The sequence below is a fragment of the Lonchura striata genome, chromosome 2 (genome assembly GCF_050655825.1).
Source record: "Lonchura striata isolate lonStrDom1 chromosome 2, ASM5065582v1, whole genome shotgun sequence".
Lineage (NCBI taxonomy): Eukaryota > Metazoa > Chordata > Aves > Passeriformes > Estrildidae > Lonchura > Lonchura striata.
In genome coordinates this window covers 1570879-1591707 of record NC_140704.1, presented here as the reverse complement: position 1 = coordinate 1591707, position 20829 = coordinate 1570879, and the positions used below count along the sequence as shown (strand labels likewise).

The following is a 20829-nucleotide window of genomic DNA, read 5'->3' as shown; positions in this document are numbered from 1 at the left end:
TTAAAGAAGAGGTGGACAGAGCTGCGTAAGGAACTTTGGGGAATTCCAGGAATTTCTGTGTTAAATAAAACTGGGAATTGAGCTCAAACCGCCAGTTCCCGAAGAAGTCGTTAGGAGTTCTTTTATCCACAGTGGAGGGAAAAACAGGGATCCTAAGGGGGGATTAATCCCTGAGTAAAAAAAAAAAAACAAAACATGGAAAATGGAATTAGCCAGCTGAGAAGAATTAATCCTGGGATCAATTCCGGGGAAAAAAAAACCCTGCAGATTTTTTAGGAGGAAATTCAGGTTTAAAATCAGGGGCAATTTTGGCAACAAAATTTTTTTAAAAAAATTTGCTGTTAGAGGAAATTGTTGGAAAGGTAAAAATATTTCATTTCATAGAGATGTACATGGATTAATTAATTAATAGCTTCACAAGGAATTAATAAATACAAATGTAGCCCTTGGGGGCAAAGGATTTTTAATTATGAACTAATTACATTGTTGATTTATATTGATTTATCTCCTTGTGAATAGCACTGGAAAAATATTAAAATATTAAAATATTCACTTTCCTTTGGATAAAAAATTCCCAAACTTCACTCCCTGCTGCAATCCAGGCTGGGATGGGATTAAGGAGAGGGCAATGAAATTCCAGCCAATATTCTCGGCTCCATCTCCATGGGGGAGTGGTGTGGCAATGGAAATTCCTGATGGAATGCACAGGAAGGAAAAGTGGGGAAAAGGGGAAAAAAAGTGAGGGGGGAAGGGAGAAAAAAGGGGAGAAAACATGGAAAAAAAAGGGAAGGGAAGGGAAGGGAAGGGAAGGGAAGGGAAGGGAAGGGAAGGGAAGGGAAGGGAAGGGAAGGGAAGGGAAGGGAAGGGAAGGGAAGGGAAGGGAAGGGAAGGGAAGGGAAGGGAAGGGAAGGGAAGGGAAGGGAAGGGAAGGGAAGGGAAGGGAAGGGAAGGGAAGGGAAGGGAAGGGAAGGGAAGGGAAGGGAAGGGAAGGGAAGGGAAGGGAAGGGAAGGGAAGGGAAGGGAAGGGAAGGGAAGGGAAGGGAAGGGAAGGGAAGGGAAGGGAAGGGGTCAGTCTGTGCTCTCTTTTCCATCCTCTGTGGGAAGGACCTGACCTGCTCACTCATTCTCATCCATTCGTACCCCGGAATTCCAATGTTCCACTGATCATTCCATTAAACTCGGAATTTCCCTGTTTTAACAGCCCCTTCTTCTTCGGGACTTTTGCATATCCAGGTTCTTTGGCATTCCCTAAAATACTCTACAAGCTCCTGGCTTTTCCTTTTTCCAGCCCCAGAGAATTTTTTTCCCCCTTACTTTTTCAATTATTATTCCCCAGGAAAGGAGCTCTCCTAATCCATGTGATTTTCCGTGCTTCTCAACTTTCCTTGGCCTCTGCTGACGTTTTTCTCAGGATTTCTTTCCCTTTTCCCCTTCCCTCACATGGACAGAGAAACAATGAGGAAATAAAGACATGGAAAATCCCATTTTTTACTGCAAAAACTCCAGGACCAAAATGTGTTCATTAGAACAACTTCCAATTTCCTTTTAGGGAAGACTTTTCCTTTTTTCCAAGGTAAATTATTGTAATGGGAAGGAATCCTCATGGAGAAAAGATGGATTTTAGCAAATTTTGCTTTAGTTTGGGACGTTTTTGCTTTTATATCCCTAATCTTCCATGATCCAAAGCAGAGGAAAAAACATCAGCAAGGTTCTGTTTGTCACTAATTTCCAGGAATTCCACAGTTTTTCTCTAAGGCTGAAGGATATTCTTGGGATTTATAAAGGTGTCCCATAAACACAGGGGAAGGGTGAAGTTTGGGATGGAGAAAGGCATCAATCATTTTATTCATAATCAATCAATTTATTAATGAAAAGAATTCGTCCCTTTTCCTCAATTTTGTATTTCTGTCTATATCCTTCATCCTAAAATTCCCAGGGATTCATAATTCACATTCCAGTTTCTTCCATTGGATCTCCGCTGGATCCACCCTCTTCCCATGGAGGAACAAGTCAAACTAAATAAAAATATCCAAATATCTTCAGGGATTTAGGCACAGTTTTGGAGCTCTGGAATGGGAATCTGGGCTGGAAAACAAGGAGAAATTCCAGCACATGGAAATCCAAGGCCAGTATCTGGAATTCTTGGCACTTATCTTGTCCTGAAAGATAAAGATATTTTTTAAGAATTAGAGGAAAAAAGAAGGAACAAAGAATTCCACCAGGAATCATTCTCAGCTTATCAACAAGAGCTGCCAAAACACCAGGAATCATCCCAATCCCACAGTGCCATGCTCAGGGATGGAGAAAACATGGGAAGCAGTCCCTAACACCTGGAGCCAATCCATATGGTATGAAAATTCCATATGAAATAGTGCCAATTCCCTCAGGAAATTGGGAGAAAAGGAAAGGCCCAGTTTCATGCTGATACAGAGATGCAAATTTATCTTCCCCCCATCTATCCCCGGCCCTTGTTGAGTTTTAGTTGGGTTTTAGGTTTTTAAAGAGAGAGGAGTAGTGGTTAGTTGCTAAAAGATTTTTATTCTAATATCGTCTATTGCATATGTTGTATATTGTAATATGTATATTCATATATTAGTTTTGAAGGTAAAGAGTTTAAGGTGTCAAAGTTTGTGTAAAAAGTTTTTTTAGTGTAGAGTCTTGCGTAAAAGCTGTAGTTGTAAGGTTGTTTCCTGGTAGAGAGTTTTAGATTTTGGGTAGGAATAGTATTTTAAAGAGATATGAGTTTAAAAACTACTACAGGAGACGGAGCCGTTCCTGAATTTTTGGGCTCAGCTCCAGATTCCCACCGAGTTCAGATCCTGTGGCAAAGGATCTTCGCTCCTTCCAGGGTGGACATTCCATTTGTCTTTCCCTTATCATTCCAAGAGCCCCTCAGCAGGGGTGGAGGGCCACCACTGGGTGACACCACCGAGGCTCATCGGCAAATCCCAGGAATGTTGGTTTCCCGGGAATCACAAGCTCCCAGCCCCCTTTACAAACCCATCAAAGACCCTCGGAATTTCTTTCCAATCCTGTTCCAGTTTTCCAGCTTCCCATCTTTCCGTGCTCACTTGTCTTCTCTGGTGGCTGACCTTAGTTTCCATTGGAATGGGATTTTCCAATGGGTTTGGATTAAGGATTGAAAACATCCCTGAACAACAGGCAGGGACTACAGATTGGGATTTCACCAAGGCTCCTGATCTTTGGTATCAAAAACTGGGAACCAGTTGGAAAAGTCCAAGTTCAAAAGGTAAATGCCTTAATGGGAAAAAAAAATGGATTCTAACAGAGAAAAAATAGAAATAAAGGGGGAAAAACCCCAAACCAAATCTGGGGGTTTTTTTAGCTTGTTTATATTTTGTAAAGTTACATCTTGGAACAGAATTCCTGAAAAACCTGGATGCGACTCCTACTTAACTCAGAAACCAAAGTCACCACAGCACAGCCAGGTCAGCTCCAAAACCAAACCAAAGCCAGGCCTAAAAATAAACCAGAGCCATGGGAAAAGACTAAAAACAAACAAAGGAAAGCCAAAGCAACCAGACCAAATCTGAGTGCCGCTTTTCCCGGGATATCAGAATAGATGGATTGGTCAACTCCTCCCCCAAGATCTGAGCAGGGAGCAAACCCAGGGAATGCCAGATAAAGGCAGCGGGCACCTTTTCCAGTAAAACTGGGATAAGCCCTGCCCAGGAAATCCTGGAAACAAAGCCCAGCTCCTTGTGAGGGCAAGACAGAGATGCCCTGGGTGGAGCTGTGGTTTGGACATGTTGGACAAAGCTCCGGCCTCTTCCTGGAAAACCAATCCATTGTCAGGAGATGGTGGGGGCCGGATTTATGGAAAGCCACTAATTATACTGCCAGTGGTGGAAACATTCCTGATTCCTTCTTATCTCTTTTCCTTCTGTTTTTCCCCCCTCTCTCGTTAGCTCAATTCTGTTTCCTTGCTTTTTTTAGGAGTTTGGGAGCAGAGCTTTGTAAATACACATGGAAAATATTTTTTTCTTGGAGGTTTCCAGTCAATCCTGAAGGAATGAGGATTTGGAAATCCAGGAGAAGGGCAGAGGAGACTCACCTGGGCTCAGTTAGCCATGATGTGTTTCACAAAAGCTGGAAAAAAGAGGGAAAGAAGGATCAGTTATCATATGGAAAACATAATTAACCTTTCATAGATGGGGTTTATCAGAAGAGTTACAGACTCAGAATTGTCTAGAATTTGGAAATTTTGCCCCAGATTTTCCATGGATTTAAACTTTCTTGGAAATATTTTAAGAAAGCTTTCAGGGCCCCACCCACCTTCGTAGTTGATGCAGCCATTGGCATCTTCCTGCCCAGCCATCAATTTATCCACTTCCTCCTCAGTCAGCCTCTCCCCTGCATGGAAAACAAAATCCCTGGATCAAAATCCCCGGTTTAGGAATTTAGGAAGCTCCTGAAGAAGACAAATGGGAGTGAGAAAGAAGAGGGGGACATTTCTCCTGGGGGGAGTTTGGAGTGCTGACCATGAGAAAAGCTCTTTTTGGAGTTGCAAACTTGATCCAAATTCCAAACTTGACCCAAATTTGAGAGTAAATTTGATCCAAAATGCAGAAAGACAGGAAAAATACGGAAAGCTACAGGATATTATGGGCACAACCCATTTTCCTAAGAATAAGCTTGGTCTAAGTGCCAAATCTTGAAGGTTTGAGCCAGTTTTAACCAAGCCCTGATGAAAAAAACTCTCAGTGAAAACTCAGTTCCCCTCTGAGTTGGAGGTTCTGGAAGATTCCAAAGTCAGATTTGGGATCTTTGGTATGCATGATGGATTTAACTAAATCTAATTTTATTATTTAAATATTTGATGCCTATTGGTTTGTAAGGCTTCATTCTGGTGAAGCAGAACAGAGACAAACCAAGGCAATCGTTGGGATTGGTAATGTTGGGTGATTTATGGAAATTTAATATTTATTGAGAGAAATCCAACACAAGAGGAAGGAGTGAGGGAGAGGAGAAGGGAGGGCTGGAAGCACAGAAAAATGGGGAAAAACCACAGGAATAGGTGGGGTTGGAAATTCTGGAATCATTTTATGGTGATGGGAATGAGATATTTAAACATGAAGGGGAAAGAGGGAGGGAGAAAGGCAGGGGTGGAAATTCCCAAGGGAAGTTTTCCTCACCCAGCGTGGCCAGGACGTGGCGGAGCTCGGCTCCCATGACCGTCCCGTTCCCCTCCTTGTCGAACACCCGGAGCCCTTCCACGAAATCCTCGTAGGTTCCCGTGTCCTTGGTCTTGGCAATGTGCTGGAGCATGGGCAGGAAGGTCTCGAAGTCGATCATCTTGGAATTCATCTCTGGAAAACACAGGGGAAATGGAAGTTTGGGAATGAGTTGGGAATAGCCGTGGGATATCCACCGTGAGGGCAAAACTGTGGTGGTAAATGTTGGGTAACGGGAGAGAAGATAATGGGAATGAAAGTTTGGAAGGGTGCTGAGAGAGTTGGGAATAACCATGGAATATCCACCGTGAGAGCAGAACTGTGGGGATGAATGTTGGATAAAAGGAGCAAAGAGCCTGGAAATGGAAGTTTGTGGGAATTTTGGGAGAGCTGGGAATTAACCATGGAATATCCACCATGAGGGCAGGACCGCGGTGATGAGTTCCAGGTTGAGAGAGAAAAGAGTGAGGGAATGGAAGATTTGTTGGTTTCTGGGAGAGTTGGGAATTGACCATGGGATACGCACCATGGGATGGAAGATCTGTGATGATAAATGTTGGATAAAAGGGAAAAGAGCTTGGAAATGTGTGATTATATATGTTGGATAAAAGGGAAAAGAGCTTGGAAATGGAAGTTTGTGGGAATTCTGGGAGAGCTGGGAATTAACTGTGGAATATCCACCATGAGGGGAGAACTGCGGTGATAAAGGTTGGATTAAAAGGGAGAAGAACACGGCAATATGGAATACAGAAGGACATCACTGCAATCATTACAGGCCTTCCCTCCCATCTTTTGTGGAACAATCCATGTCTTTACATCCAGGTTATCCCTTTGTTTCTCTGGATGTGTTGGAAATAATCAGTGTTTTTTAGGAAAAACACATGAATTCCTCCATTAACGCAATTTTTAAAGGCAAAAAATTTGTCATTTTAAAGCACATTGATGCCCAGGGCTGTTAAATTAATTAATTCCCCTCAATCTGGGACAATTATCTTGACTTCCAGACCAATTTTCCCTTCCCTTTCTGCTGGCAATTTCAGAGGCTGCTCCGTATCCTGAGTTACTCTGAACTTAGAACAGGGAGACCTCACCTTCTCCAGGAATTATTCTAGGAGTGCCCGTTCCCAAAACAGACAGGGGAGACCACCAACCTTCAGGTTTGGGCCTGCCAAGCAATTTCATGACCTCAGCCTGGGTCGGGTTCTGCCCCAAAGCCCTCAGGACGTCTCCACATTGGGCGTAGGTGATCTTCATCTCCGACTTGGGGGTCCGGTCGAAAAGGGAAAACGCTTCCTTAAATTCTGGAAGGGAAAAAGGTCAGGAGAAATTCATTCCGTGCTCCCTCGGATAAAAGATAAACCCAACCGAAACCTTTCCCTCGCTGACTGCCCTGACCGTTTCATTTTGTGGTTTGGGAAAAATTTGGATGAGCTTTGTTATCTCTGGTGTTTGTGTTCCTCCTTCCCTGCGTTTTCCGGTTCCACCAGGGGAATGGAATCGGAGAGGTCAAATGCTTCTCCCGTGGTATTTCCGTCTCAGTTAACTTCAGAAACTGTGGAAAACAGGAGAAATCACTGGCCTTGGGAGCTTTCCAGCTGCTCAGGAGGACTCAGGAAGGCCCAGGATTCAACAGCAGCTCTGCTGATGGGAGAAGCAGATCTTGGATCAAACACTGGATACTTGGAGAGCACTGACCCAGTGCCCGGAGCTCCAGGAGCACCCCTAGGAGCTGGGAGTGAGCTATGCCAGGAAAAAACAGTGGGATTATCACCCAGCAAACTGTGTATTGGTGGGGAAGGGTGAAGGTGTCTGGGAAACCTTGTCCCAGAATTCCAGGATGGGTTGGGTTGGAAGGGACCAGAGTGGGACAGTCGGTGGCACCTCCGTGCTCCAGCAGGGCCATCCCAGAGCACAGGGCTCAGGATTACATCCTGGCAGCTCTGGAATATCCCCGGTGAGGGAGACCCCACAGCCTGTCTGGTCTCTGCTCAGGGCTGGGCACTGCCCAGGGCAGAAGTTCTGCCTCCTGTGCCGGGGGAATTCCTGGGATCTGTCCCTGCCCATTCCTCTGGTGCCATTGCTGGGCCCTGGAGCACAGCCTGGCCCTGCTCTGACCCTCCCTGCACACAGGGACAGCCAGGGACAGCCAGTGAACATCCAGGGACACACAGGGACAGCCAGTGAACATCCAGGGACAGCCAGTGAACATCCAGGGACACACAGGGACAGCCAGTGAACATCCAGGGACAGCCAGTGAACATCCAGGGACAACCAGGGACACCCAGTGAACATCCAGGGACAGCCAGTGAACATCCAGGGACAACCAGGGACACCCAGTGAACATCCAGGGACAGCCAGTGAACATCCAGGGACACACAGGGACACGCAGGGACAGCCAGTGAACATCCAGGGACAACCAGCAGGGACACCCAATGAACACCCAGGGACAGCCAGGGACACCCAGGGACAAACAGGGACACCCAGGGACACCCAGTGAACATCCAAGGACACCCAGTGAACATCCAGGACACCCAGGGACACCCAGGGACACCCAGGGACACCCAGTGAACATCCAGGGACACTCAGAGATACCCAGGTACACCCAGGGACACCCAGGGACACCCAGGACTCAGGCCCCTCTCACTGGAGCTCTCTCCAGGCTGAGCAGCCCCAGCTCCCTCAGCCTTTCCTGGGCACCGAGATGTTCCAGGCCCTTCCTCAGCTCCAGGAGCTCCTGTCCCTGCTGCGCTGAGGATCCAGAGCTGGACACAGCACCCCAGAGGTGCCTCCAGGGCTGGATCCAGAGAACAGGGTGTGCTATTCCCTCGGGAATAGGAACAGGCCGGATCTGTGGTGTGGGGCTGTAACCTTTCCCTTCAGAGGTTTCCCATCTCCCTCAATGGAGTCCCTCACGACTTCCTCCGAGCATTCCCATGGGAGAGGTTCTCCTTTCCACCACTGATTTCATGTGGATGTGGTGCTTGAAGGCATTGCCAGTGAGTGGGTAAGGGTTGGGATCAATTGTCCCAGCCACTGATCTTTTCCATCAGGAATCTTTCCATAAGGATCTTTTCCAAATAGAATGATTCCGTGGTTCTCATGCAGGATCCAAACTTCCCCAGGAACTCCAGTTCCTCAGGCTTTTCTTTCCCTGCTGGAACTGCAGGGTCAGAGGAGGATCCCAGGGAGCAGCAGTAACAGGCTCTTATCCTTTATTGTTAGCCTTTAACTTCATCCTTCATCCTTTAACTTCATCTTTTATCCTTTAATTTTATCCTTTATCCTTTAACTTCATCCTTTATCCTTTAACTTTATCCTTAATCCTCTAACTTCACTGTTATCCTTGACTTCCCAGTGCACCATCCACAACTGAGCCCAAAAATCCCTTTGGCTTTAAATCCCTGGATCTGGCTCTTGTGCTGATGTTGCTTTTCCACCTTTATTTCCCTCCCACGTTTCCAAACTCCAGGATATTTTCCTCTTTTCCATAAATCCTGATTCATTCAGCCACACACTCTGCACCCCAGATTTTCTCCATCTTCCCCAAACCCCTCTCTTCATTCCAGCTCCCTCTTTTTTCTTTCTCCTCCTTGGCTTCTTTCCCTCTGTCCTTCCTTCTTTGACTTTTGCTGGATTTTCCTCTCCTTCTTTCTCCCTCCCTTTCAACTTTGATCATTCCACTCCCATTTTCCTTATTTCCTTCTTCATCCAACACTTCCAAACAAGACTGAACCTTCCCATTTGGGACTAATTAACATTCCCTTGTTTTCCTCTTCCCACTTTCCTCTCTTTCCCCCTCTCCCTGCCTCTCTCTCCTGGATTTTGCCTCCTGTCCCTGGGCAGAGCCCCGATCCCTTTCCAGCCCCTCATTCCAGCAGAGGGCAATCGTGGATTTTCCTGGGCTCCTTGCTGACGGTGGAATGGGGGCAGAGACCCTTCCCAGCTCCTTTCCCGGGGGTCTCGCAGCCGAGGTGGGTGAGGAAAAATGAGGATTATTCCCACCTTCCTGAGCTCCTCATCCATCACCACTCTCTGACTCCCTGGGACCAAGTGCTGAACACCATCTCCTGAAGATTCCCAATCCAGCAAAATTCCTGACAGCTCAGATTTCCAGGGGTTTGGGTTGTTTGTTTTGGGTTTTTTTTCCCCCTACTATTTTAATCTTTTCATTTGCATTTGCTGACTCCATGAAATTCCCATCCAAGCACCAAAACCACCTCGTTGAACTTTGCCCTCCCTCTGGCCAGGAACCCTCTGGATATTTTCAGATTCCTAATTACTGCCTCTCTGCCCATCTGGCACAGCTCCTTTTCCCATTTTCCAGCAATTCTGGGAGCTGAAGAGACCCAAACCCAGAGTTCAAATCAGACATTGCCACCAGGGACAGGTTTTGCTCGTGGCTAAGCAGCAGGACACATAAAAATGGGGGTGTTCCACAAAGCTTCAGCCCAGACCATCAGTTCTTCTCCTGGAGCCACATTTTGGGGACCAAAACACCCATGGATCCTTCCAGGGAATCCTTTTTTCCACACAACATTTTCCTTAGCAAACAGAAGGAATTTGGGGAGTTTTAAAAGCCCCTGAGGTGCTGCAGCTTGTTTCTCCTCCACCACCTCCAGTGGGAATCAGCTGCCAGAACCCCGATTGATGCTGATAGACCAGGGATGGAATTCCTTAGGGAATTCCAAAGGAATTTGTCAGCTTTGGGATCAGCTGACAAATTGGGAAACATCCAATCTTCCTGAGGCCCCTGGATCCTCCTCGGGTCAGCAGGGAAACACAAAGGGAGGCGATAATTAAACATCTCTCTGACTGATTTCCCCCTGCTCTAATTAATCCCTTCCCTGATCCCATCTTTTAGGGGCTCTCCCAAGGGTTTAAAGACCAAAGGCAAATCCGGCCAGATGTTTGATTCCATCCATCAATTATCCCATAAAACCCAGGCTGATTTTGAGGAGAAAGGGGACAGCTGCAGTCCCAGCATTCCCAGGACTTCAGGCAGGAGGTTTTGGGATCAGTTTCCTGTGCTGGGACAAAGGGTTTGGAAACTGATGCTGATGTTTGGCTTTGAAAGGATAAAGAAATTCCATGCCTGGCATTATTTGCTGGATTCGGGAGAGCGGGAACACGTTACGTTCTGATGGAAGGCAGGAAAAATTATCTGAAGCAGAGTTGAGGGTTTTCCTTTGAAAATATTGATACTGATGGGTTTTTCCTAAAGAAAAACCTGTATTTTGGCTGGTTTGGGGGTACAACTCTCGGAAATGGGACACGAATTCCCTGCTTTTCTTTTGGAGGGAAGGATTTAGAGGAGGAAAGGAAGAAAAGCCAGGATTTAAAGCTCAGCCTTCCCAAAGTTATTCCAATATCCCAGCCCTGCTCATCCCAGCACTTCCCAGGGATGGATTTACTGAGCCCAGGAGAGAAAAATCTTCCTCACCTTCAATCTGGTCAGGGCTGAATTCCACCTGGATGAGACAAAAACAAGATAAGAAAACAGATAAGAAGGGGGGAAATTACTCAGATAAGACAAAATGGGTTTAGTCTCAGTTTTATGATCCTGGGTTTTGGGAGGTCCGTGAAGGATTCACCTCCCACTACCCCGGGTTGCGCCAAGCCCTGCCCAGCCTGACCTTGGTCACAGGAGAGGTTCAGGTTGGATATTGGGAAAAAATCTTCCCAGAAAAGGCTGAGCAGGCCTGGCACAGCTGCCCATGGCAGAGCTGGAGGCCCCATTCCTGGAGGGATTTAAGATCCATGTGGATGTGGCACCTGGGGACAATGATAGTAATCCTGGATTAATTGTTGGCTCTGATGAACTTGGAGGACTTTCCCACCCTAAATGAGTCCATGACTCCGCGTTCCCCTTTTCCTTGGAAGGACGCTAGGATGGCTTCCCTAGGGATTTTGGTTGTGGGAAATATCCCGGCAAAAGGGATCTTCTTCAGAAGAACTGAGTTTTCCTGGCATTTTTTTCCACTGGGAATGGAGGTTTTAAAGCCAGGGCATTCCCATCCACGCCTCCCTCTCCCCAAGGATCCCAGTGGTGAAGTTTGGTCCAAATCCAAATGGGAGACAGAGAAATCCCCATTTTTGTCCTGCTCTGATGTAGAGGCAACTCTAGACATTCCATGAGGATATCCAACCTCCAAATCCAAACCTTTCGAGCAGCATGATTCCAGCTTTCCTCATCTCCAGCAATCCTGGCTTTAGGGAACCATCACCTGATGGTATCAGCTGGATCCTTCTGCTGGATTCTTTCCCTGGTTTTGTCCTGGCTCCAGGAGGGATTAACTCCACCCTCAGCCCCGCTGATGTCATTCACAACTTCCAACCTCCTGGAATTTTTTATCATCCCAATAAACTCCGTCACTCCGCACTAAGCCAGGCACAGCTAAGCCTGACATCAGTCCTATGAATAAATCTGTTGTCACCCAGCGGTCAGGAGCTGAGCCGGGGGAAGGATTTAGACAATGGAGCCCTTCCAAGCATGAAACAACATTCCTGGTTTTTCACAGGACACCAAGGGATCCGGGGATGAGCAGCAGGAGTTTCACTCGGCCATGGCAGGGATAGTTTGGGAGGAAGAGGAGGTTGGATTTTTTTTTTTTTTTTCATTTATTTATTTTGCTGGGGTTTTGGGGGTGCTTGGGGTTTTTTGTGAGGTTTTTTGAGGGGGGTTTGTTTGGTTGGGGTTTTTATTGTTGTTGTTTTGGGGTTTTTTTTACTGTTCCCTCGGGACACAGCTTCAGGAGACAGAAATGCAGGAGCTGGAAAGAGGCCAGGAAAACCATCAGGATCCTGGGGTTGAGGTTACATTTGGACTTCATCATCATGTGGGGTTTTTTCTTCCACTAAAACCTTTTTAATCCTATTAATACACAACATTCTCATCATCCCCTTTCCCATCACTTTCCACAGTAATTATGATGGATAGAATCTCCTCCAGTGCCCTGGGAGGAACATTGATCCAGTCTCCAACAGCTCCAGCCCTCCGAAGGAAAGGGAAGTAAAAACAGAATTCAACCCTTAATTGCAGCTTTAATTCCAAAGCAAAATACTTCAGGAACAGGAATATGAAGCAGAATCTTTGTCAAGATCATGCAGAGGTTGCTGCTGCATAAAAACCCCGCAAAATAATTTCCTCATTTTCTGTCTGCTCTTAGAATTCCAGAGGGCAGGGATGGATGGGATACTGGGAAGGAATTCCTGGCTGAGAGAGTGGGAAGGACTGGAAAGGATTTCCCAGAGCAGCTGTGGCTGTCCCTGGATCCCTGGCAGTGCCTAAGGCCAGGTTGGACAGGGCTTGGAGCAGCCTGGGACAAGGGGAGGTGTCCCTGCCATGGCAGGGCTGGAATGGGATGATCCCTAAGGTCCCTTCCAACCCAAAACTTCTGGGATTCTACCATTTTCCACAGGGAAGTTTTTGGCCCCTTTGGAAGTGGGACCGGGTAAGAGAGGAATTATTTTGGGAATGCTGTGCCTGCCAGAGTTGGGAAATAAATGCAGAGTTCTCCTGTCACCACGTTATCCCGTTATCCCTTTATCCCACTATTCTGTTACCCCGTTATCCCAGTGCCTCTTGGGCAGATCATTCCTGCTTATTTTTCAGGACAGTTCCAGGGACATATTGAAGAGCTCCAGGTTCTGGAGCTGGATTTTTAAGGAGTTTGATGTTTCAGGAGTTGGAAGTTCCTGAGGATAGAGAGTTCCTGATGGGTCCCGGCAGTCGGAATTATCCCACCCCTGAGGCGGGATTGAACTGAACAATTCAACCCATCTCTCCCAAAACCAACCCGTTCATCCCAAGAGAAGCTTCCCTTTTCCCAGCCTGACGTGCTGCCCTTCTGCCCGTAGAACACTCCAAGCTCTGGAGCTGAGCAGGAAAATGCAGCAGGACTCACCATTCCTGGTGCTCCACCATCCCGGTTTTCCCTCTGCTGCTTTTCCACCTTTCCATGCATAAAAAGGGAAGAAACTTTTCCATTCCAGTATCCCAGCCGGGCTTTGCAGGGACAACAGATTCCACACTGCCTTGAGATCCCAGTGTGCCCCCAAAAATAATTCCTGGCTGCTTTTTCCCCAGGAAAGTGTGGAAAACATGGAAAACTCTCTACGGAAAACCGTGTCTCTTCCAGGTCCTCACGTATCCCAGCTGTCTCCACGTGGATTTTTATCCCAGTCACCAGACCTGGAGCAACGTCACCTTGTCCAACTTTAGCCACTGAAATGCTGGCGCCCAAATTCCCAAATTCCCCTCTCATCTCCCTTTATCCCAGCTCAGCGGCTCCCAGGGGTGACTCAGCCCACCCAGATATAGGAATTTGGCACCATCCCAAGGGATGAACTTCCAGAGATTTTCTCCCTGATCATTATTGCGGATTTAATTCCAATTATCCATTTTCCCATGGTTAAAGCTGTAGGAGCCGTTCCCACTTTCCGTGTCCTCAAAAACCATAAATCAATCCCATTTTTCAGATTATTTTTCACAGAAGCAAAATATATTCCTGGGAAAATGCACCTCCCTATTAAAAAGCTTCCAGGTGGGAATGAATTAAATGTTTAAGGAAAAGACAATTTTTTGCTACCAAATCCTTGTAGGACAATTTATTCCTCAAAATAAAGAGTTCAGGGATCATCCCAGAAAACACTTCCTTAAAAAAATGCTTTCCAAGGAATGAGCCCAACTCTTCTGGAAAATAAATCCCCCGAAACCTCATTTGGATGAATTGCAAACAACATCCAATTGCACGCACTCTTGGAAATTTGGGCAATCTTTGGAATGTTGAAAATTTCCAAGCATTGGATCAAATCCAATGGGAACATGCATGAGAGAAGCTCAAAAAATTTGGGATAATGGCTTTAGGTAAGGCATGGATCCCACATTTAGGCCCCTGGAACTGGCATCCAAAAAAAAAGAGACCAGGAGCATCCAAAGGTGAGAGAAAAAAAAAGGGAAAATCCAATATAATTCCAGGTGCAAAATAAGATCCTGAGATCATTACCAGGACTGGGAAAGGCAGGAAAATTCCAACAAGGAGCACCTTTCCCTACCGAAGGAATATTTTGATTTTGAGACGTTTTAGTGGTTAAAAAAAAAAAAAAGTCTCAAAATTCCAAACACAACCAATAAAATCTGGGAATAAATAGAAATAACTTGAGACATTCCCATAAAAAGATAGATTTTGAACATTTTGTTTGGATACAAGGTTGCTTTTCCAACTTTTTTTATCCATAGTTTGTGGAAATGAGAATGGATTTCACCCTGCAGTGCAGAAATTGGGATGTTTGAAGAATTCCAACCCTCATTAAAGCATTTTTCCAAACATTGGGAAGGGATTCTGGGCTCCAGCAGAGCTGGATTTATGGAGCAGGAATTTGCACAGACAGACAAGGGCATTACTTATCAAATTAAAGAATTCCCAAAAAAAATTTCTGTAGGAAATATCCTCTCCCTTTTCTATGAAGTTGGGGGAAAAATGCCCCAGACTCCAATTCTGTATTTCCCAATTTCCCTGATCCAGGATTTGGGAATGGGATATTCCCTGCAGGGATTGGGATTTGTTTATTATTTGGGAATTCCATACAGACTTTAAGCACCTTCAAAATGGCACTAAAAGAACCCTACAATTTACATAATATAACATATGGAACCTTCGAAATTCCAAAGTGTGCCAAAGGGGAAAAAAATAAACATTTACATGAAAAATAAGAATTTTCCCAAATAATTGTGCAGAGTAATTTTTTTTAAATGTAGGAATTAATTTCTTTTCAAGATAAAAAAATTAGGTGGAACATGGAATTGTTTTGATTAAAAAATGAAGATTTATTTTTTTTTGGGTGATGCCATTTTGGGTTTGGGGTTTTTTTAATGACAACTCATCCTTGCTGCCCTTGATCCCACAATGTCCCAGAATCCCAGTGGATATTCCCACAAAGTCACGGTGTCCTAGCTGGAGCTCCCTGTGCCTCCAAGGGAAGTCATTCCCTTTGTCCCTGTCCTTTTTCAGCTCTGGAATGTCGGGCACGGAGCTGTTGGAGAGAACTGGATCCCATCACAAACCCCTTTCCCAAGGTCATGGAATTGTTCTGGAGTTATTCCCTTCAAAACTTCCCCAGAACTGAATTCCTTGGGACTTGATTTCTTGATATGCTACAAATCATTGGTTTTTTTCACCAATATATAAAGATTTACAGGGAATTTGGGATTCAAGGCAGGAAAACTCCCTTCCAGGATTTGTCCTGAATCCTGAGCTGTGGGATTGGTCCCATGTGGAGGAGAAGAAGGATTTAATCAATGAGACAAAGCAACTTATTCCCTTTCTCACATAATTCCCATGTTTTCCTGAGGAGAAACTGCTCTTTGAGAATCGGGGGATATGGATCAGTTGGGAATGTTCACCTGGAGAAGGGAGAAGGTTCCAGGGAGAGCTCAGAGCCCTTCCAGGGCCTGGAGGAGCTCCAGGAGAGCTGGAGAGGGACTGGGGACAAGGATGGAGGGACAGGACACAGGGAATGGCTCCCACTGCCAGAGGGCAGGGATGGGTGGGAGATTGGGAATTGGGAATTCCTGGCTGGGAAGGTGGGGAGGGGCTGAGATGGAATTCCCAGAGAATCTGTGGCTGCCCCTGGATTCCTGGGAGTGTCCAAGGCCAGGTTGGACAGGGCTTGGATCACCCTGGGATAGTGGAAGGTGTCCCTGCCTATGGAATGGGATGGGATTTAAGGTCTGTCCTATTCCAGACTGTTCCAGGATTCTGTGATTCCCTGATTCTGTGAATGTCTGCTCCAATTCCCACTAAAAAGAGATCCTGCAAACCTCCTCTTCTTTTTCCAAAGGCAATACCCTTTCCCAAAGGACAATTCCCAAAGGCAATACCTTTTCCCAAAGAACAATTCCCAAAGGCAATGCCCTTTCCCAAAGGACAATTCTTTTCCCCAAAGGACAATGCCTCACAAAGAAATCCTTGCAGTGTGTATCCCTCAAGAGACACACACATTTCGGCACAAACCCAATTCCCAGTAAATTTTTGAGGATAATTCCCATTATCCATCTCCACCACAGCATCAATCCACCTACTTTGACCGAAGCTGGGTTAAATTCCACTTCTTTTTTGGGCTCTGGTTCCGCTGGCTTAGGCGCTGGTTTGGGCTCTTCCTTCTTAGGCTCGGCCTTCTTAGGCTCGGGTTTCTTGGGAGCCATGGCAGATTTGGGAAGGAGAGGCAGAGAGGGTGGGAAAGGCAGGAAAGAGGAGCTGCTGCAGGAAAAATCCCGGGCTGGGGTGGGTCTTTATCCCCTCTGGAAGTGCCGCATTGTCCCTCCCAGACCTGTCACATGCCGCCGCTCACAATGGGGCCACGGCTATAAAAGGACAAGACTGGCCCCGGCTATTTTGGATCCGGCATTGTTCCCAATTAACACTTCCATGGAAAAGAGATTTTGGGGGGTTTAGGCCGAGCCTGGCGCCGGCTCAAACATTTTTGCTGTGCAGGGACAAGGGGCGGGCTGGGTTACGATCCAGGTGCTCCGATGGGTTTGGTCCTTGCCAGGGCCATCCCGAGTGACATTCCCAGCTCCTGAGTGACATTCCCAGCTCACTTTTCCAGGCTGGATGGCCCCCCTGGCCTTTGTCACGCAAAGATAAGCCCAGGTTTATATTTAGAGCTGAGGATGCAGCTTTAGGGAAGCTCAAGCATCCACGCCGTGTCAGCTGGCACAGGGAGAATTCCCGTCTCGGATCACACGCTGCCCTTCTCCTGGGAAGGGGCCCAAAAACCAGGATTGCTTTGAGGAAAACGCATCCAGGGGCAGGGAGAACACAGCCCCACAGGGAAGGGGCAGCGCTGGAAGTGCATCCTCATCCTGGATTTTCCAGGCCTTTTTAGGCACTCAAGTGCCAAATTCCCGTCCCAAGGACTGAGATAAGAGCGTCCATTTGGAGCTTTCCTAATCACAGACACACTTGGACTGGATAACGCTTCCCCCCGAAACAAAATGCAGGGAATAATTCCCAGATTTATGTCATTTTTCCAGGGTATTTTCCATTTCCAGGTCATTTTTCTGTACCGGGAGGATCATTTGACACAGGGGCATTTGCACATTCCTTGGATAATTTGTATTTTCCCAAAAACCCAGAACAAGGTAGCCACCCACCAAATCACAGTGTACTTGTGAGGGGATCCAGGCTGGAATTCCAATAAATACCAGTTGATTGGTAAATCTCTTGGAGTTCCTGTTGATGTCATCCTGGATATTCACAATCCAAACCCCCTCCATCTGCTTTTCCTGGATCCCCCCTCTTCCCGGATTTCCTTCAGAATGCAAAGCCCCACTGGAAAGGTTTTCCTGCAGATTCCTCTTTCCCATTTCCCCATTTTCTGTCCCAAATTAGGAATTAGGACAGGAAGGTTTTTTGGGATCGGAAGGGATCCCTACAAACTGCACAGTGGAGATATCCCTGGGAAGAAACAGAAGCATGGGATCACTGAGTCAATGGAATGGTTTGGGTTGGAAGGCTCCTGGAAGATCATTTATCCCATTTATCCCATTTATCCCATTTATCCCATTTATCCCATTTATCTAATGGACACCTTCCATTAGACCAGGGTATTCCAGCCTGGCCTGGAAAACTCCCAGGGATTGGGAAAAATAACAAAAATAACAGGAATCATTTCTTGTTTTCATGTCCTGGAAAAGTTTTTCCCACTTTAATTCCTACATTGGAATGAGTCGTGGCTGGAGAACTGGGGGAGTTTTCACAGATCCCAAGAAATCCCAAGGATTTATTTCACCATGTTCATTCCTCAATCCACATTTCTGGGATCAACACACGTGCAGGAAATTTTGGATTCTGCTCATTTAGAGCGGCAAAATTCCAGTGAAAAATCTATTTGGGATCTGGGACCGGCTGTAGCCACAGGGACAGGTTTTACACATTTAAAAAGCCAGAAGGATGCATTCCCGAGTGGAAAACAGGCCTGGAAAATATCAGGCCACTGAGATGCCATCAGGATCCCAGCAGCAGCTCGGGATCGTCATCTCCACCTCTGCCAGACAAGAGGAGCCCGGAAAAACTGGGAAAGACAGATTTCCCTTCTGTCCCAAATCCCATAAATCAGATTTCCCTTCTGTCCCAAATCCCATAAATCAGATTTCCTTTTTCTCCCAAATCCCACATATCAGCCACACTTGGGAGGTCGGCTGATTTTTTGGGATTGTTTTCTTCGCCCTCAGCTTTTTTCCGACTAAAAATAAATAATAGGAAAGATGGTCCGGAAAAAGGGCTGGAAATCACCTCCGTTGGATTTTCAGACCAAATTCTGGATTATCCAATATTTTCTCCGTAATATTTTTATTTATTTGCAGTAAAGAATATTCAGGAATTATCCTTCGCTCTTTTGTCAACATCCAAAATGTCTCGTTTCCTGACATTTTATGGGAAGTCACTTCTGCTTGGATTGGAAAATTCTGGATTAAAATCCCAGATAAATCCTTTGGGATTTGATTCTGTTTCCTCCTGTCCATTCCTCTTCTCAACCCAGGGCAATCCCATGGATTTTTTGGGGAGTTCATTGGTGAGGATCTGTGGACGGCCAAAGGTGGATTTCACAGGAAACAGTCAGAGGGCAGGGATAGACGGGATTTGGGAATAATTCCTTCCCTGGGAGGGTGGGGAGGGGCTGGGCTGGAATTCCCAGAGCAGCTGGGGCTGCCCCTGGATCCCTGGGAGTGTCCAAGGCCAGGCTGGACAAGACTTGGAGCCCACAGATTGGAAGAGGATGGTCCAGTGGTCCTTTCCAAGCCAAACCATTCCAAGATTCCAAAATTTCTTAAGTTTATTTAAATATCCAAAAGCCACCCAAACCAGGGAAGCACCTGATGGATTTTTAATCCCTGCAGGCACCGAACCTCTTATTGGACCAATTCCATGGATACAAGATATTCCAGTGCCCTGCAAATCCTTCTGCTAACAGCCCAATCTTTTCCTAAATCCTTCATCCATCTCTTCCAGGAAGATCCCTGGAATCCCAGCAGCTCCCAAAAACCCCCAAACTTGCCCAAAAATCCCTTTTCCTTCAAATGAATTTGGGGCAGAGGGTGGAGATTCCTCCTCAACTTTTCTGTGCCAAGAAGTTATTCTGGAGTCCCATAGGAGAAACTGGGATAGCTGGGAATTGTCTAAAATTCCCTGGATCTGCAGGGTAGGATAACTTTCTCCAGGCCACTCAGCAAGACATTTCCCACAAAACCCAAAAATAAGCCCAAAACCCCACACCAACTGGGTTTAAGGACCAGAAAATTGGGATTGAAGTGAAAACAAAACATTCCAGATAAAATCTGAATCACTGAAATCTGGGAATGCTGCCACGGTGCCTCATGATCCTTGATAATCTGGCTGTCCCCTGGAATGGAATGCTGGAACGTCTGCTGGAATCAGGTTGGAAGGGACCTCAAAATCTCTGGAGCCACATTTCATGGAAAAGGGACCTGGAAGAGATTATCTCCTGATTTCCTTCCTTTTCCTGCACTTTACCACATTCCCCCTCAGGTAAAGGAGACTGGAGAGGGAATGTGAACCCCCTTTTTCCAAGGAAAACAAAAACCTGGGAGAAGTGACCAATTCCCATGGAATATTGTTGTGGGCTATTAAAATTCAATTATTTGGGGAAAAAAAAAAAAGTATCAGTTTCCAGATGTTTGATTTCTCCCCCTCTGGAACGTTTTGGGATTTCTGCTCAAAATAAAAATCAAATTAATTTGGGATTTTAAACTCCAATTCTCACTTCAAAAACATCCCTGGAAGGTCTCCAGACGTCTTTAAACGAGAGCTTGACACGCCAAAGATGTTCCCATTCCAACCAAAAATTGTTGTGCAACTTTTCCCACTGAGGAATTCTGCTCTTGGAATTGGGTGATGGCCACAGCTTGAGAGCATAAAAAAAGTGTTGTTAGTAGATCTGCAACCCAAAAATGAGGATTTTTTGGGGGGTTTCTCAGGCCCAGATGTTCTTGACAGATGTTGGATGAGGAAAACCATCTCCAAACCACATCTGCTCCTCACCCTTTAGCGAACCCAGTTAAAAACAGAAATTCCAAGCTTTCCAAAAGGCTTTGGCATTTCCAAGATAATTATAGGAGAAAAATACAAAACTGTTTAAAAATAAAAGGAAAATGATTTAAATAAAAAGAAAAAACAAAACAAAAAAAAAATCCAACAACAGCAAAAAAACAGATGGGGAATTTAGAGGAAATCTCAATTTTACTCCCAATTTTTTGCCAGATCTTCCCAGTTTTTCCATCAACACAAGAGTGGATGAAACAGGAAGGGAAGGGAGAAGGGAAGGTGTTGGATCCACATGGAAAAACGGATGAGGTGGGACCTTGAGAGGGGTTTTCCTCCTGAGAAGCTGCTGGGAGGCACAGAAATAAAGGGAAAAATGGGAATTCCCACCTGGATGAAAATTCCCGCTCCCGAATTCCATGGGGTGCTTGCCCAATCTTATCCCTGTTTCCTATAGGAATTTCAGGTCCCAAAAAAAGCCAATTCCCACTTTTGGCCCAACTCTCCAGCTGCTCTAAATCAGCCACTTCCAAAACTTCAAGGGAAAAATGCCGATTTATCCCGGCTGTGGA

At 46.0% G+C, this 20829-nt stretch overlaps 1 protein-coding gene across 1 annotated transcript; it reads right to left on the bottom strand.

The window, feature by feature from the left end:
* Positions 1-1840: 1840 nt before the first annotated feature.
* MYL3 (myosin light chain 3) lies at positions 1841-16457 on the bottom strand. The gene is made up of 7 exons (XM_021542236.3): positions 16276-16457; positions 10636-10663; positions 6347-6496; positions 5157-5330; positions 4297-4374; positions 4076-4110; positions 1841-2159 (listed from the first exon to the last, which is right to left on the bottom strand). The coding sequence occupies exons 1-6, from the start codon at positions 16396-16398 to the stop codon at positions 4082-4084; spliced, it is 582 nt and encodes a 193-aa protein (XP_021397911.1). The 5' UTR covers positions 16399-16457; the 3' UTR covers positions 1841-2159; positions 4076-4081.
* Positions 16458-20829: the final 4372 nt, after the last annotated feature.